The 16,070-nt window shown below is 41.8% G+C and overlaps 1 protein-coding gene across 1 annotated transcript; it reads left to right on the forward strand.

Moving 5' to 3' along the window:
- The first annotated feature begins 1,851 nt into the window (after window positions 1-1,851).
- Window positions 1,852-14,105, forward strand: ube2j2 (ubiquitin-conjugating enzyme E2, J2). The gene is made up of 7 exons (XM_083972277.1): window positions 1,852-2,006; window positions 4,061-4,191; window positions 9,014-9,054; window positions 9,236-9,338; window positions 9,437-9,575; window positions 10,514-10,594; window positions 11,388-14,105. Exons 2-7 carry the CDS (start codon window positions 4,061-4,063, stop codon window positions 11,703-11,705), a joined length of 813 nt encoding a protein of 270 aa, XP_083828403.1. The 5' UTR covers window positions 1,852-2,006; the 3' UTR covers window positions 11,706-14,105.
- Window positions 14,106-16,070: the final 1,965 nt, after the last annotated feature.

Consider the following 16,070-nt stretch of genomic DNA (forward strand, 5'->3'; position numbering starts at 1 on the left):
AAACAAACAAACACAAAATACAATTGCGACAACGTTTCGAGCTATGGCGTCTCCCATTATTGTGTATGACCTGAGGAAGAGCAATAGCTCGAAACGTTGTCACAATTAAATTATATTTATAGGAGCCCTTGCAGTGTGCGAGCTTTTCTTTTCTTCATTTTTTTCAGTCTTGTTTTTTGGCTCTGCACCTGCACACAGTGTTGTCTATGGATGTGCGTGCGTTTCTGCTACCAGGCTTAAAAACAGAAAACATTTTTATCATAATAATAAAATAATAATAAAAGGAAGGATGCTCTTCTCATTTCAGTTTCTATTCTTTTAATTCCATAATGCCCCCATGATCTTGGCCTGCATCATATTAATTCTGTCAAACTCTTTTCTTTTTCTTTTCTATTTATTTATTTATTTGTGAAGCACTTTAGAGCAGTTTGTGCTGTGTTTAAGCTGCTATATAAATAAATTATAATATATAGGCCTACAGCTCTGGAAAGAATTAAGAGACCACTTCAAAATGATCAGTTCCTCTAGTTTTACTATTCATAGGTATGTGTTTGAGTAAAATGAACACCTTTGTTTCATTCTATAACCTACTGACAAAATGTCTCCCAAATTGGAAATAAAAATATTGTCATTTAGAGCATTTATTTGCAGAAAATGGCAACAGGTCAAAATAACAAAAACAGTTCTGGTGTTTTCAGACCTTGTATAATGCAAAGAAAACAAGTTCATATTCATTTTAAAACAACACAACACTACTTTTTAAACTTAGGAAGAGTTTAGAAATCAAAATTGGTGGAATAATCCCAAATTTTAATCGCAGCAGTGTTTTTATTTATTTATTTATAATCTTTCTTCCTCATTAAATATGATTTGGTTCAGGTGATCAGCTAAATAGAGTGAGGTGTGTTTGTGTTGGAGTTCAATAGACGCTGGAATCGATGGCTGCCATCAGGGCCGGTTCTAGGCAGGCATACTGTATATGAGGGGGCAGTCAGAAATGTGAAGGGGGCATCATGTGAACACATCATGCTCCAGCACATTTTTTTCTCCGTGCTTATACAGTAGTAACTTCATTGAATTGGGTTGTTGACTATGAGTCCAACCCCAACCTGGAGAAGTGGATTGCACTTTGTCAGGCCTCTACCTTCAGACCTGTCCAACTAGGGACCGGGGGGCCAACCAGGGTCTTAGAGCTCAAATTTGTTACTGTCGTAATGCAAAGAGCCACATTATATGGGGGGTTAGGGGTGCATATACCTGAAGATGCATTGCAACCCCCCCCCCCCCCCCCCGAAATGTTTGTGATTTTAAAATGTGAGTGAAGAATTCTGGTGTACTCTGAGAAGAGGGGGGGGGGGTCTACTATAGTCAAGATTTACAAAACTGAAAGGTAGTCTTAAGTATATTAAAAAAAGAAAAAAGACCAGAACATTTTAGAAAAGAACAGTGTCCCTTTTTCGGCAGATTTTTGTGCTACTGCAGATCATTTTGTCAACTTGTAATATACACATTTTTTGAGTTAGAATGTGCTTTCTCAACTTCTAAAATTTGGATTTGAGGGGGCGCTGCCCCCTCTTGCCCCTGCGTAGCCGGCCCTGGGCTGCCATACATGTAGAGATAAGGCTGATTTATTAAGAACATTTTTTAGTGGTCTCTTTATTTTATATAGAGCTGTATATACATTATTAAAATAATAATAACAACCATTATTGTTGTTATTATTATTATTGTATGAAACGTTATATTCCAGATCCAGATCAGCCCGTGACAGTAGCGCTTCTTGGTGACTCCTTGAATCAACCGCTTTTACACCCGTGAAGAAGAAGGAAACCGGAAGTGTCGCCGCCGTCGCCGCCGCTGCTGCTGAAGCTAAAAGCTAAAAGCTACGTCGGTGTCAGCGTCTTCTCGGTCTGGGGGGGTTTGACAACAGAAACAACACCCTTCATTTCGTGTGTCCCAGCCACGAACCAACACCCATTTCCACTTGGGGGGTCTCTTCTGGAGAGGTATGTCCGAGTTTAACACGCCTCATCATCCTCCTTCCTTCCTCCTCCTCTGGGTTTGGCGATAATAAATGCGGTGAATGTGAATAACAGGAGCTAACGTTACAGTTGATGCTAACGATGCTAACGATGCTAACGTTAGCTTGTGGTGGGCCTCGGTTAGCGGACGGAGGCTAGCACAGTGACCACCAGCAGCACCAGTGTTGTACCTGTCCGAGTCCAGTTAGCCTGCCCGACCGGACACCACCGACATATTTAGATGTTTATTATTGAATTAAAAACCTCTTTAGTTTCACATGAAGGCTGTTAACCGGGGCTGGAGCTGCTGGGTCTGCTCGGTTTGTTTACACCCGGTGCTGCTGCTGCTGCTACTGTCTTGTCTTGTCTTGTCTTGTCTTGTCTAGTCTAAACTCAGGTAACACAAGAGGTTTAACAGCAGCGTAGCTCGCCAAGGAAGCGGATTAGCCTCAGCTAAAACACACACGTAGTGTTGAGTAACCTGTCATTTACGAGGAGGAAGTGATGCTGAAATCATTTCAACTCTGTCACAGTTCTGCTCAGCTCTGCTCACCCCCCGTGTGTCAGCTGTTAGCCGCATGACAGAAAGCAGGCCAAGAGTTGTCTTGGGTTCAAGTGAGGTTGAGTGGAGGTGCAGAGACTAGAGCAGGTTGAAAGTGCATTAGATTTGGCCCATGTATGTATGTATGTAGCAAAGTATATCAGATTTAAGACGTAATACTTGAGATCCACTATGTTTAAATTGACGTTTTCATATCACAAGCTTGTATCAACAAGACACATGAGGCATTTAGAAGAAATGAAGAACTGAAATTGATTTAAATTGGATAAAATTGAAATGTTGCATCAGTAACAGTTACAGGTACATAACCACCAGGAGATTAAACACGTTTACATTAGTACTGGGCTTTGTAATAGATGCATTTATCTGACAACTTCACAGGTTGTTGTTGTTATTGGACCCACCTGATTCTGCAGGCCTAAATCTGAAAGATAGTGCACTAAGTGTAGGGCTCCAGACTTCCCCCTAAAATTTGAGACAGTGCAAGTAAATTTTCATCTACTTGCTCATGTGCAACCCGTAAATTTGCTGTTTTTTTTGCTGTTGTTGTTATTGTTTTTTTAACACTGGTGAAACGTGGAAGGGGTGACTCAAATAATCTGGTATCTGTCATTACAGGTGTCAGGTCAAGTGAGGATCATGAATTAAAAGGAAATGTGAATATTTCCAGTGTATTTTTCAAATATACCGATTTATGGTGTGTGTGCTTTTCAAATTTTAAGTATTGGGCCACTGTGCTCCTACTAGTAAAAAAAAAAAAGCTTGTCTGGAGCCCTGAAGTGGCTTGACCTGATAAAATTGAGAGGGGTTTATAATAAATGATTATCTGCTCAGCTACAGCTCACCGTAGGTGAGATTTTACTGTTTGTGTGTTGAGTTTTTTTTTTTTTTGCGAAACCATTGTAAATTGACTTTTTTTGTGTTTGGACTTTTGACTGTGAGTCGGACCTCTATTGGCATTTTACAGACTAAACACTTCATCGATCAGCTGAAAAAAGGAATCAATAGATAAGTCATTGCATTGCTCACCTGCAAAGTTGAAATTTACATTTCTCAAATTTTTCTTTCACCCGCCGAGGAGACGATGGTTTGTTATCAAGGTGATCTAGATAATCTATACAACTCACTGTCAGCAGGTACCAGCGTTACAGCAGTTCTGTCGGGTTCATCTTTCTTTCACAAATCTGCATCACCAATCAGGCGACAGTATCTGTAAAATAAAAAATGTCAATAATTTATATATTTCACCTGAGGTAAAGCAGCACACAGAGCCCCTTAACACACAGTCAAAAGCAGAGTTGCTAGAAAGCAAAAACAAAAGCAAATCAAAACGTACTCTGCATTTTGGTTCAGCGTTGCGGTGGATCACCACCTGATTGTGGGACCACACTAACCAAATTTCAAGACCAGAGAAACCCAGATAAATCTTTAAGTTTTATTTCTTTCCTTCACATGTTTGTCCTTTTTAAACCCTCAGATGAACAACAACGGGAATAAGAGAGCTCCAACCACAGCCACTCAGCGACTTAAGCAGGATTACCTCAGGATAAAGAAAGACCCTGTGCCTTACATCTGTGCAGAACCTCTCCCCTCCAACATCCTAGAATGGTAAGGCGTTCACCAGCCCTCACACGTTGGCACTAAATCACTCAGATCCCTTTTTTTCCTTTTAATCCTAGAAATAAAATGTGATTAAATCTTTGTATTTTGAGCCTCTAATACAGGGCTCAACGACTATATTTGTCGAAGGGCCCGATTTTTTCTGGACAGACACAAAGAGTGGCTGGACATTCAAATAAAATGAAATGAAATTCACAAATTCTTATGTAACCGATATCGTTTTTAGCCTTTGTCAGCCACCAGGAGTGATATACGTTTTTTTGACTTGATATTTGTGGGTGTCGTGCCGATTGCCGGCTTAAACGCAAGGTTATGGACAAAACAATGAAAATAATCAACTTCATCAGAGGAAATTCAAGTTACGCAGCAGCAGAGCCCACAAATTTGTTGTGGAATCTCAAGCTACTTGTGACGACCTGTTTCTGATATTCTGATAAAGATGCGTCAGTCTCTGTTGTTTTTCAGTTACTTAAATAGCACGGACCACAAGATATTTTATTTCCGTGGGCTGCTAGTTGCTCAAATATGAAAGATATAATATTTACATTTTTAACAGTATTATAAGCGCATAGTCTCAAGTTAAACTTAAAGGGTTATAAGATTAAATAAAAGATTTAAAAAATATCAATTATATTAAAGGGCATTCCCAGTCATAATCAATGTTTACCTCAGATATCAGGTCACCTATGATCAGTTCATTTCATACCATCCATACTCCCCAACTGCAGCGTGTGGACGTTTTATATTCGTTTTTGTTCAAGAATCTATCGTTTTTTCAATGTTCATTAATTAAAGGACTCTGGACTAATTTTAAAATTGTTCTGTGGTTGCAAGTAAAGCACATTTTGAAATTTAAATGATGGTCAAAAGGACATTACTTGCGACCACAGAACAATTTTAACAACAAAAACGAATATAAACGTCCACACGCTGCAGTTGGGAGTATGGATGGATGGTAGGAAATGAACTGATCATGATATCTGAGGTAAACATTGATTACGACTGGAAATGCCCTTTAAATTCAACTTTACTGTCATTATTGGTCATGTCACCGCTGGTACAAGGCAACGAAATGCAGGTTACATCTAACCAGAGTGTAAAATCATTAAGAATGGACAATAAATATGTAGTGCAGGACGTGGAATGACAAATGCGGTAGGTAGCCCTTTAAAAAATTTGCATAACAAGCATACTACCCTTGAACTAAGCATACCCTTGAACTCCTGTGGCATTTAGCCCCAGCACATAGTTGTAATGTCACGTCTCCAGATGTCTTGTCTCTGAGACTGATGTTGACATTAACAGGATTGATCATGTTACATAAGGGAATCCAACAGAAACATGTCTGTCCAGGTTTTGGTACTAACAGATCTCACTACTGTCAAGTGTATATATTCAAATCATGTCTTCAAAAGAACCTTTCCCATGATGCTTGTCAATCATCAAGTTACACAAGAACTGGTTTGAAGGCTGTTTTTTTTTACTCGGTGCCAGCCGTGTGTCTCACTGTACTGTAATAAAATTAAATGATGATGACATTATGACTTTGTGTACAAACATGAATGACCACAAGCAGCAGTGTGTTTGTGTACAAACCATTCAGTTAAAATCTTACTAGTTCCAGCGAGGTTGTAAAGATATGATAAGAAGAGTTAAACATTTATTCAAATTATCAAAGGCCTTCATTTGAATTTTACTGACTATCGGTGGCGCCCGTCATGCAGGAAATATTTGTTGGCGGCGCGGCGTGCATATGCATGAGAATATGACATAAGATCCTGCAGAGCGTGTTTACCCAGGAAAGCAGTTACGCAAGTTGTCACTGCAGCGATTCATCGGTTGGCCTGTCTCCTGGTTCCTGTTGTGGCCAGACAACTATTCACACTTCTTCACTTTTGGCTCATTTCTGTTCCGTTTGCACAATTGATTTACTGCAAATGAATTCCCCCTTTTCTGACATACACCCAGTGTGACAGGTTTCTTAGTTGATTTTCACCGACTCACCCGGGACTTCATGTCGTGTCATGACCCAGCTCATGTCAGAGGTGCCGTCCTTTAACTGAAAAAGGTCCCGTCCTTTAAATTTAAGGTTTTTTATTATCTTTTTTTTTAAATAAAACATAAACAAAGAAAAGCACACTGACTAAAAACCAAAACCTGGATTCTCCACTTCAATTGGAAGTGCAAATAATTGGTTTGTTTACATCCTGGCCGTTTCTTTAATTCCACTGAAACCTTTACCAAAACCTGGATTCTCCACTTCAATGGGAATTTTATCCATCCAAGTGCAAATAATTGGTTTGTTCACATCCTGGCCATTTCCCTAATTCCACTGAAACCTTTAAGTCATGACTTACAGTAATAACTAAACATTGAACAGTTTGCTCACACACCTTACGCGTTGAGGTCACATATTGTCTTAAGCTGTGCGACCGCAAATCTATTTGTTTTCTGGGGCTGTAAAAAACATTTGAATAACTTCAAACCTGCTGCTGTTTATTTTTCCACAGTAACGCGTGATTCACCTCACTATTAGTTGTGTGTGTTTAATAATGTTAGACTGTTTTCCATGTTTTGTGCTCTGGATGAGTGTGTTCATGCTAATGCACTCTTATCACAGCCTTATCGCACTGGTTAAGGAATGATTGTCCAGCGTAGGCATTATTTAATCTTTTTATAGCGATTTAACAGTGGAGACTGAAGCCTGTGGGATTGCCTCAGATATGATAGGCTGATCTTCATCCAAGTTATCATTGTAGGCAAACACAATCTATTTTACTTTACTGCTATACGCACAAATCGTTGAAAACATTATCAAAATATTGACAGCGTGGAACAGCTGGAGGAAGAGCACCGCTGACACTCCACGTTGCTACTTAAAAAAAGTTTTATGGATGGATGAAGCTGAAGTTCATTTATTCGTGTTTACGGAAAGTGTGCAGCGACCTTACAAGAGTGTATAATGAGCACAACATGAGGTGGAGGGAGGGAGTCGTGTGATTTGGCGCGTTGCTGCCTCTAGGCCTTAACAGATCAGTCTCACAGAGGAGGAAGTACATTTCCAAGTTCATCCAGGTATCTCACAGGAAAATCACAGAGAGGCCGTTGAGTTCACAGGATGTTGAGCTGAAACGTCATCGTAGTAGGGAAAAGATCAGATCATATTTCTGATAAATTAATACAGAAATAAACAAAGACGCCGGGTTGCACTTTTTCTTCACGCCACTGTTGATTGTTTTTATGTCATTTTTAATTAACTTTCAGTGGACCAATTAATTCCTGTTGAGGCTGTAAATCTCATGCAAGGGGAGAATCAAAGTCAAACAAATAGAAAACATAAGTGGCTACAATACAATGCAGCTAATTACCAGAGTATTTCAAACTGTCCAGAGATATGATTATGATAAGATTGACTTCATTGCTCCCAGTGCTGCATACATTTTAATTTCATTTCCTGCTTCCACAGCAACACGGATACAATCGACATAACATAAAACATAAAAACAAAAGTGCAGCCTTAACCCCTGGCTAAATTAAATTTTGGTATGAATGATGGTATGAAATGAAATGAATTCAACTTTACTGTCATTGATCATGTCACCGGTATAAGGCAACGAAATGCAGGTTACATCTAACCAGAGTGTAAAATAATTAGGTTAACAGACAAAAATATGTAGTGCAGGGCGTGGAATGACACATATGGTAGCCCTTTTAAAAATTTGCATAACAAGCATACCCTTGAACTAAGCATACCCTTGAACCCCTTTGGCATTTAGCCCTAGCACCTAGTTGTAATGTCACGTCTCCAGATGTCTTGTCTCTGAGACTGATGTTGACATTAACAGGCTAAATTAAATTTTCACTCTTCATCAAGTGGTGAAATCAGGTCATGGTATAAGCCTATATACAACTATACAACTATATTTGTTGAAGGGTCAGAATCTTTCTCAACAGACAACCTGGGGGCCGGACATTCAAATAGGCCAAGATTGAAATTAAATTCACCTTTTTGCCTATTTATTTGTTTATATTCTATTTTACCTGTAAGCTCATCATTTTAATTTATACACATCTTTGGTGTTTGGTATGATATAAAATGAAAAATCTTGACAGCTGGACTTTCAGATACTCCCACATGCTGGAGCTTTACACTGCTGACTTGCCCTGTGATTTTCAGCCTAAATGTGAAAAGGGGGCTGACAATCGGTTCTGATGATACAAGTCAGTGGTCCTGAAATGTGTGTTTCTCTTCTATAATACACATTCTTCTACATCTCGGAGGCAACGTTTTTCCACACACGGGCAGAGCTCAGTGGGAAACGGTTGGAGAGACACAGGCCGAGGGAGAACCAGGTCCGTGCGTGCAGCTGTGCGCCACGGACTTGCACAAAAAAAACAACCGAGTGGCATCAACCACGCGCTGCTACCGCATCATTTTTGGGTTTGTGAGCGCGTATAACGCACATCTACACTGATGTGTTTGAGTGTGCAAAAGACGCTACATCTGAACGGCCGGCCCATGCACACCCGGTTTAACCAAGGTGGCGGCCAAAATTACCCAGGCAGCACTGCAGTCCAGCCAGCTCCCTAAACTTTCATGCATGGTGCTTTGGGTACCTCGGCGTTTCCTAATCCCAGTGTAGGGGCTCACAGGCAAACACAAACAGAGACCGAGAAATATAATACTTGTAAACTATTAGAACTCAGTCAGCCCGCGGGCCGCCAGTTGATGATCACTTGTATAAGCTGTTTGAATGTCTCCAACATGTAATCCTCCTCCTGTTTGATCAAAATGTTCTGTCTCCTCCAGGCACTACGTAGTCAGAGGTCCTGAGAAAACTCCATATGAAGGTAAAAAGCTCCCAGCGGCGCATGTTGTTGTTCTTGTAGCTTCTGTTCGCTTGGTTCATTTTGACGTGTCGCTACCTGCTCCTCTGTTGTTTATGTATGATGTGATGTGCAGGATGTTACTCAGCTATTATGTCTTATATGAGGACATAATCTGATTTGTTTTGTTGTTGCTGTTTCTCAGGAGGATATTATCACGGAAAACTCATATTTCCACGGGAATTTCCTTTTAAACCGCCGAGCATCTATATGATAACACCAAACGGGAGATTTAAGTGTAACACAAGGTGAGAATGTGGTGCGCTCAGAATAATTCAGCATTTCAGAGCGTCTTTTTTTTTTTTCTTTTTTGTTGTAACCGTGTGTGTTTTTGTTTCCTCCACAGGTTATGTTTGTCCATCACAGATTTCCATCCAGACACGTGGAACCCGGCGTGGTCCGTCTCCACCATCCTCACGGGTCTGCTCAGCTTCATGGTCGAGAAGGGCCCCACCCTCGGCAGCATCGAGACCTCTGACTACACGGTGAGGTCTCACACACCCACACACGTCACGTCTCAGGGGGTTTAATCTCAAGGGTGTGGACCGGACTACGTGCAGAAGTAACTCACAGGCGGCCATATTGGATCAGTCAACTTGCTCTGACTCTAAACTATTCATAACTCTGTGAAGTTTTGTTTGTATATACAGTAGATATTACTTTAACTATTTGCATAATGTTCCTTGCATAGAAAACTACATTATTAAAAGGATTCGTTGCAGTATGCAGTATCATAACTGCATTTCTGACATTCACAACCAGTGATGGGAATAACGGCGTTACTAATGGTGCTACATTTTTCAGTAACGAGGAATCAAAAAGGTTACTGTTTCCTTCATTACAACGCTGTTACCGTTACTGACAGTAGAATGCGCCGTTAGTTGACTCAATAAGTCCCATCGGAAAATAATACACTAGTTAAAGAGGAACTAAGCAGGATTATGCTACATTTTTACCTTAATTAAAAAGCTCCAGAGTAATTGTCATAGTTAACTACATGACATGCTTGGATGTATATTATCTAATTTGTGAATTAATTCTTTGTAACAAGGGGTAGACAATATAAGTTTGCTTCTTTCTGCCCCCGTTCATTCAAGAGTTACAGTATTGTCATTATTTTTATGAGTTTTATTTTTTTTGTTTTTATGCTCGATAAATGAATGAAATAAATAAACTAAACTTATGACTTGTTACAAGTGAGAACGGAGGCTCTCTGTCTTGGCTGAAAACCAAACTTGCAACATCAGTGTAGTCACTCGGCCGCCGCCCGGGTTTTTTATGACAAGTTCTGGTTATTACAGCAGAGCGCGAGTTGATTGATTTCAAGGTGGCGGCCGTGTGGCGACGCCGTGTCATCGGGCGGCAGCGTCGGCTGAGTCATCTTAATATCTCTGTTTAATCTGGTGTTTTCTTCTCCGTCCAGAAACGGCAGCTGTCGGCCCAAAGCCTGGCCTTCAACCTCAAGGACAAAGTTTTCTGCGAGCTGTTTCCTGATGTAGTCGACGTGAGTATGACACGGTCACGAGCTCTGGTTTTCTCCTTTTTGTTTTTTCTGGTCGTTGGCCTCATGTTGTCTTGTCTCCCTCCTCCTCCTCCTCCTCCTCCTCCTCCTCCTCCTCCTCCTCCTCCTCCTTCTCCTCCTTCTCCTCCTTCCTCCTCTTCCTCCTCCTCCTTCCTCCTCCTCCCCCCCTACTCCTCCTTCTCCTCCTCTTCCTCCTCCTTCCTCCTTCTCCTCCTCCTCTTCTTCCTTCCTCCTCCCCCTACTCCTTCCTCCTCCTCCTCCTTCTCCTCCTTCCTCCTCTTCCTCCTCCTCCTTCCTCCTCCTCCCCCCCTACTCCTCCTTCTCCTCCTCTTCCTCCTCCTCCTCCTTCCTCCTTCTCCTCCTCTTCCTCCTCCTTCCTCCTTCTCCTCCTCCTCTTCTTCCTTCCTCCTCCTCTTCCTCTTCCTCCTCCTTCCTCCTCTTCCTCTTCCTCCTCCTCTTCCTCCTCCTCCTACCTCCTCCTCCTCCTCTTCCTCCTCCACATTCTGTGTCATAAACTATAAAACTGTTTTCTTGTCTGTAACAACATTGCACCTCTCTGTCCGTCCTGGGTGAGGGATCCCGCCTCTGTTGCTCACCCTGAGCTTTCTCTGATTTTTCCCTGTTAAAATGGTTTTCTATGGAGTTTTTCCTCAGTCGATGTGAGGGTCTAAGGGCAGAGGATGTTGTTATGATGCCATAAAGCCCTTTGAGACAAACTGTTTGTAAAAACGGGCTATACTACAAATAAAATTGCCTCTTCCTCTTCCTCCTCCAGGAGATGAAGCAGAAACAAAAGGCCCAGGAGGAGTTGAGCGCCCGCACCCAGCCCCTCCCTCTCCCGGACGTGGTTCCCGACGGCGACCCTCAACACGCCCACTACGGCCTCCCCGCCCTCAACGGAGGCGGCCCCGTCCCGCTCGGCGCCGCCAACAACCCCGGTGCCGCCGCCGCCGCGGCCGCCGCCGGCCTGCAGCAGCACAACCGCAACCACGGACTCCTAGGTGGCGCTCTCGCCAACCTGTTTGTGATCGTCGGCTTCGCGGCGTTCGCCTACACGGTCAAGTACGTGCTGCGGAGCATAGCGCAGGAGTGAGCGCGAACGTGAACGCCCACCACCGCCCCTCTCGACCCCCCCCACCACCGCCCCTCTCGACCCCCCCCCGGACTCCACATTCGACAAACAAACACACTACGCAGGCGGGGGGGAGGGGGATGTCGAGTTAAACCCCCCCCCTCTCCACGACCACCACGACCACCACCACCATGGACTTTGGAAGATGGAAACTCAAAGCCGACCCACACAGGAGTGATTGAGAGGAGGAGGAGGAGGGAGGAAGAGGGGGGAGGTGGGGGAGTGGCAGTCGGGGCAGGGTGGGGGCGGGGGGATTGGAGAGGGAGGGGCTTAATAAAACGGTTGTGATCCACTCTGTGCTTCAGAGGTTTGTGTCGGCGGGAGGAGAACGGACTTGGCTCATGGGTTGTGGAAGAGACAAGAGACAAACGCCACTGATACGAGCTTCAATCTTTAACACTGAGGTAGATAATTATCAAAGCCCTAAAATGTTAAAAAAAAAAATAGTTTTAAAAATTTACAAAACAGCAGGAAAGTGTCTTTTAATTTGAAGATTTTTTACACTTTTCCCGCAGCTTTCATCGTCGACAACAGTTTGTCATCATCAACTGCTGCTGCACCTTGTCACAGGTGGCAGGCGGCCATTTTTTTTTTTTTTACACAGGCTGAGTCAAGTTAAGTTAAGCAGGACGAGGAGGAAATATAAAAGGAAGTTGTTGTGTTTTTCTTGGATGGTGTCTGCTCAAACAGACACGGTCCATTTAAACCACACACTGTAAAAATAAATAGAAAAATTCAACATGTTTATTTTCTCCCTCTCCGCGTGTGTTTGTGTGTTTGTGTTAACACATGTTGAAAATCCTACAAACTGAAACACAACCGACCTGTAAAAGATCTTGTAAATGCCCTTTCATAAACAATGACACATGTCAGGAAAGAAACAACAACAATGACACGCAACAGCAACATAAGATAAGTATCGGTCGACAGGAATGTAATATAGATGCATTAGTCAGGACTCGTGTGTGTGTGTGTGTGTATGTGTGTATGGATGATGATGAATGAAAATATCTCTGATGGTGCAGGTCAGACGAGTCGTCCTGCTGCAACAGGTTATTGACTGTTGAGTGTTTGTAAATAGGTAAAAGAGCACGAGAGGAAACAAAACGAAACAACAGCCTCTGTGTGTGACGAGTCAGAGCCTGATGTGAGTCCAGATGTTCTGCCCCCTTCTGTCCGTCAACCCATGAGCCAAGCAGTCGAAACCCAGTGCACAGGAACTTAACTAGAGACCAGTACCTTTTTTTTTTTTCTTTTTTTTTTAAAGAAACAATTGGCTTAGCTGCACTGCAAAAACTCAAAATCTTTGTCAAAAATGTCTAATTTCTAGTCAAAACTAATCTCTTTCCACTTTAAATAAGACTCATCACCTAAAAATTAACTTGTTTTTAGATAATTTTCACTTGCTTCAAACTAATTCTCACTTGAAATAAGTAGAAAAATCTGCCAGTGAAAGGAAGTTTTTCGTGCTTGTAATAAGAAAGAAAAACTTGAAAATAGGCTTGAAATAAGTAAAAAAGTGTCTAAAAACAAGCTACTTTTAATGTATAACTATGTATATGTATAAATATACTTATTTTAGGTATAATGAGATTTTTTTTGACTAGAAATGACATTTTGACTAGAAATACGACAAATATTCTTGGTAAGATGTTGAGTTTTTGCAGTGTGACCAGTATAGCAGCACCACTCTATATAGGTCCAAACAAGGAGACACATGAAGAGAACCAACATTTTGTTTCTGTATATTATTAATTTCTTTTCTTTTTTCTTTTTAATTTTTTTTTTCTGTTTTGTTTTTGTTCTCTTTATTTATAGACGGCCTCGGCCTGTGTGTCACGGAAACGTCCAGTGTTTGCTGAGCGGGGTGTTGCAGACAAACATGTACATGCACACACACACAGAGACACAGACAAACACAGACACACATACACAGAGACCCACACACACACACACACACACACACACACACACACACACACACACACACACACACACACAGAGACACACAGACAGGCCGTGGCCCAGGCTCACACATCATAATTGCTGATAATTTACTGTTGTGCATCGCATTTAGTAAAGATGGTTCTACTGTGTAAATCTAATGTTTTAACAGAGAAGTGATCGGAGCGCTGGAGATTCGCCTTTCTATTGCTCTTCTACTTCTTCTTTTCTTGACACCATCTTTCAAAAAACAAAAGAGAAAAAAAAAGACAAACTGATGATGATGATGATGATGATGATGATGATGATGGGAGTGCGTTTGTGTGATTATACAGCAAATGCCCAAAATTTCCATGCTTCAGTTACTCTTGTGTGACATTGTATGTTTTCATAGTAAATGCAAATAAATTACCCTGCTTGTCAGGGCGTTTTAGAAAAAAAAAAAAAAAAAAAAAAGCTTCCTGGTGTAAACTTTTATTTTTCTTATTTTATTTTATTGTTTTACAACTTTCCTGAACACCTCTCGAGGTCAACATTGAATTCTCCTGCAAGATATAAATACCACTGCGTAAATCAAAGATGACAGTAAACACATAGAGGCCATAATCTTGTTTGATAGATAGGTATCGAAACTTGGAACAGCGCCCGCAGCTCTTTGCAGGAGTTCCTTGGAATCGGAGCTGAACTGAGCTGATCCGAGATCGGCGCTTCTCTGGAAATCCTGGCACATGATGATAGGAAGGAGGAGCGGTCACGTCTTCAGGTGCAGCTTTTAAAAGAGGGAGCGAGCGCAGCAGGCAGTCACAACAAACTCATATCCTGCAGCTCAGCACGGCACAGCACCGCACCGCACACCTGGATCTAGACGAACTCCTGCTGCGAGTAAGTCTTCTTCTGATTATTTGATTATTATTGATTGATTATTATTTCTAGGCAGTTGAATCAAATCAACTTTTTTTTTTGTCTTTGAAGACGTTTCGCTCCTTATCCAACTGTCTTCATCAGTTCGTGTTGACTCGGCTCATCAACTGATGGAGCCACTTGGATTTTTTTAAAGACAGAAAAACTAAGTCCAGTTGACTTGGTTTAATTGCTTTTGACAGACATTGATTATTATTATTGATGATGATTATTTCTCTGATGCATTAAAGTCCTTCATCCCGACTCTTTAACGTCCTCAGCTAATGGTTGTGCTCCTGCTACTGACGAGAACCCGTGCAATAATTTCTATTGATCTGTTTTATTAGTTGCTATTTATTTTATTTATAGTCTTTTATCCAGTCTTTTATCTTTTATACAGTTCTTATCATGCACTTGCACTGTGATTTTATTCTATAGCTACACTTCTAGTTACTTCTAGCCTATTTGTTCGTGCTCTTACATTTTACACTAGGCCGGCTTTGTAGTGTAGTTCTACTGTATTGCCTCATCTGTGTTTATTTATTTACTTTATCTTATCTTATTTTATTTTATTGTCCCGTTATTGTGTGTACTGGTCTGCGTTTTAACTGTTTTAACTGTCTGGATGAGCGAGAGACACCTGAATTTCCCTACTAAAGTATCTATCTATCTATCTCTTTCTCGCTGCAGGTTTAAAGGAGGACCATAGGACACTTTTCTTCTTTTATCCAACTACACCTGAACTCACCATGCTGACCACCACCACCGGCGAGGAGCTCGAGTGCATCGTCTGCTGCTACGAGTACTCCCGCGGGGAGCGCGTGCCCCGCGTGCTGCACTGCAACCACACGTTCTGCGCGCCCTGTCTCGAGACGCTGTCCCAGCTCGAGGGAGCCGTCCGCACCGTCGCGTGCCCTCTGTGCCGCTGGATCACCTGCACGCGGGCCAGCCTCACCCTGCCCGGGTCCCTGTGGGTCAACACGGAGATCTGGGACCAGATCGCGGAGGACAACCCGCGGAGAAACAGCGACGGTGATGACGAGGAGTCAATGGAGCACCTGAACGTCTCACAGCAGACCCAGCTCATCAACACTAAATTGTAAGTAGACCAAACTTGTAGTGCAGTTTTTACCCTGACTATTGAACTCATCTATTAATTACAGTATTGATAATCAGAGATGGACAGAGTACTCGAACCCACTTGAGTAAGAGTAGGCTACAACTCTACTACTGGTCAAAATTTACTCTGTTACAAGTAAAAGTAGCTCAGTCGACATGTAAAAGTACTTGCGTTTAAAGGTACTTAAGTATCCAAAAGTACATGCTTTTAAATTTACTTTAAGTAAAAATAAGAGTAAATTAAATAAGAGTAAGAGTACATTTCTTATTTTTCACATCAATGAACTACTATATTTTTTTCTAAATGAATTTAAGGACCTTTTAACTCTTGTTTCTGAGAATGAACTCTTTGAAACCACCTGC

Source organism: Trachurus trachurus (genome assembly GCF_905171665.1).
Source record: "Trachurus trachurus genome assembly, chromosome: 5".
Classification (NCBI taxonomy): Eukaryota; Metazoa; Chordata; class Actinopteri; order Carangiformes; family Carangidae; genus Trachurus; species Trachurus trachurus.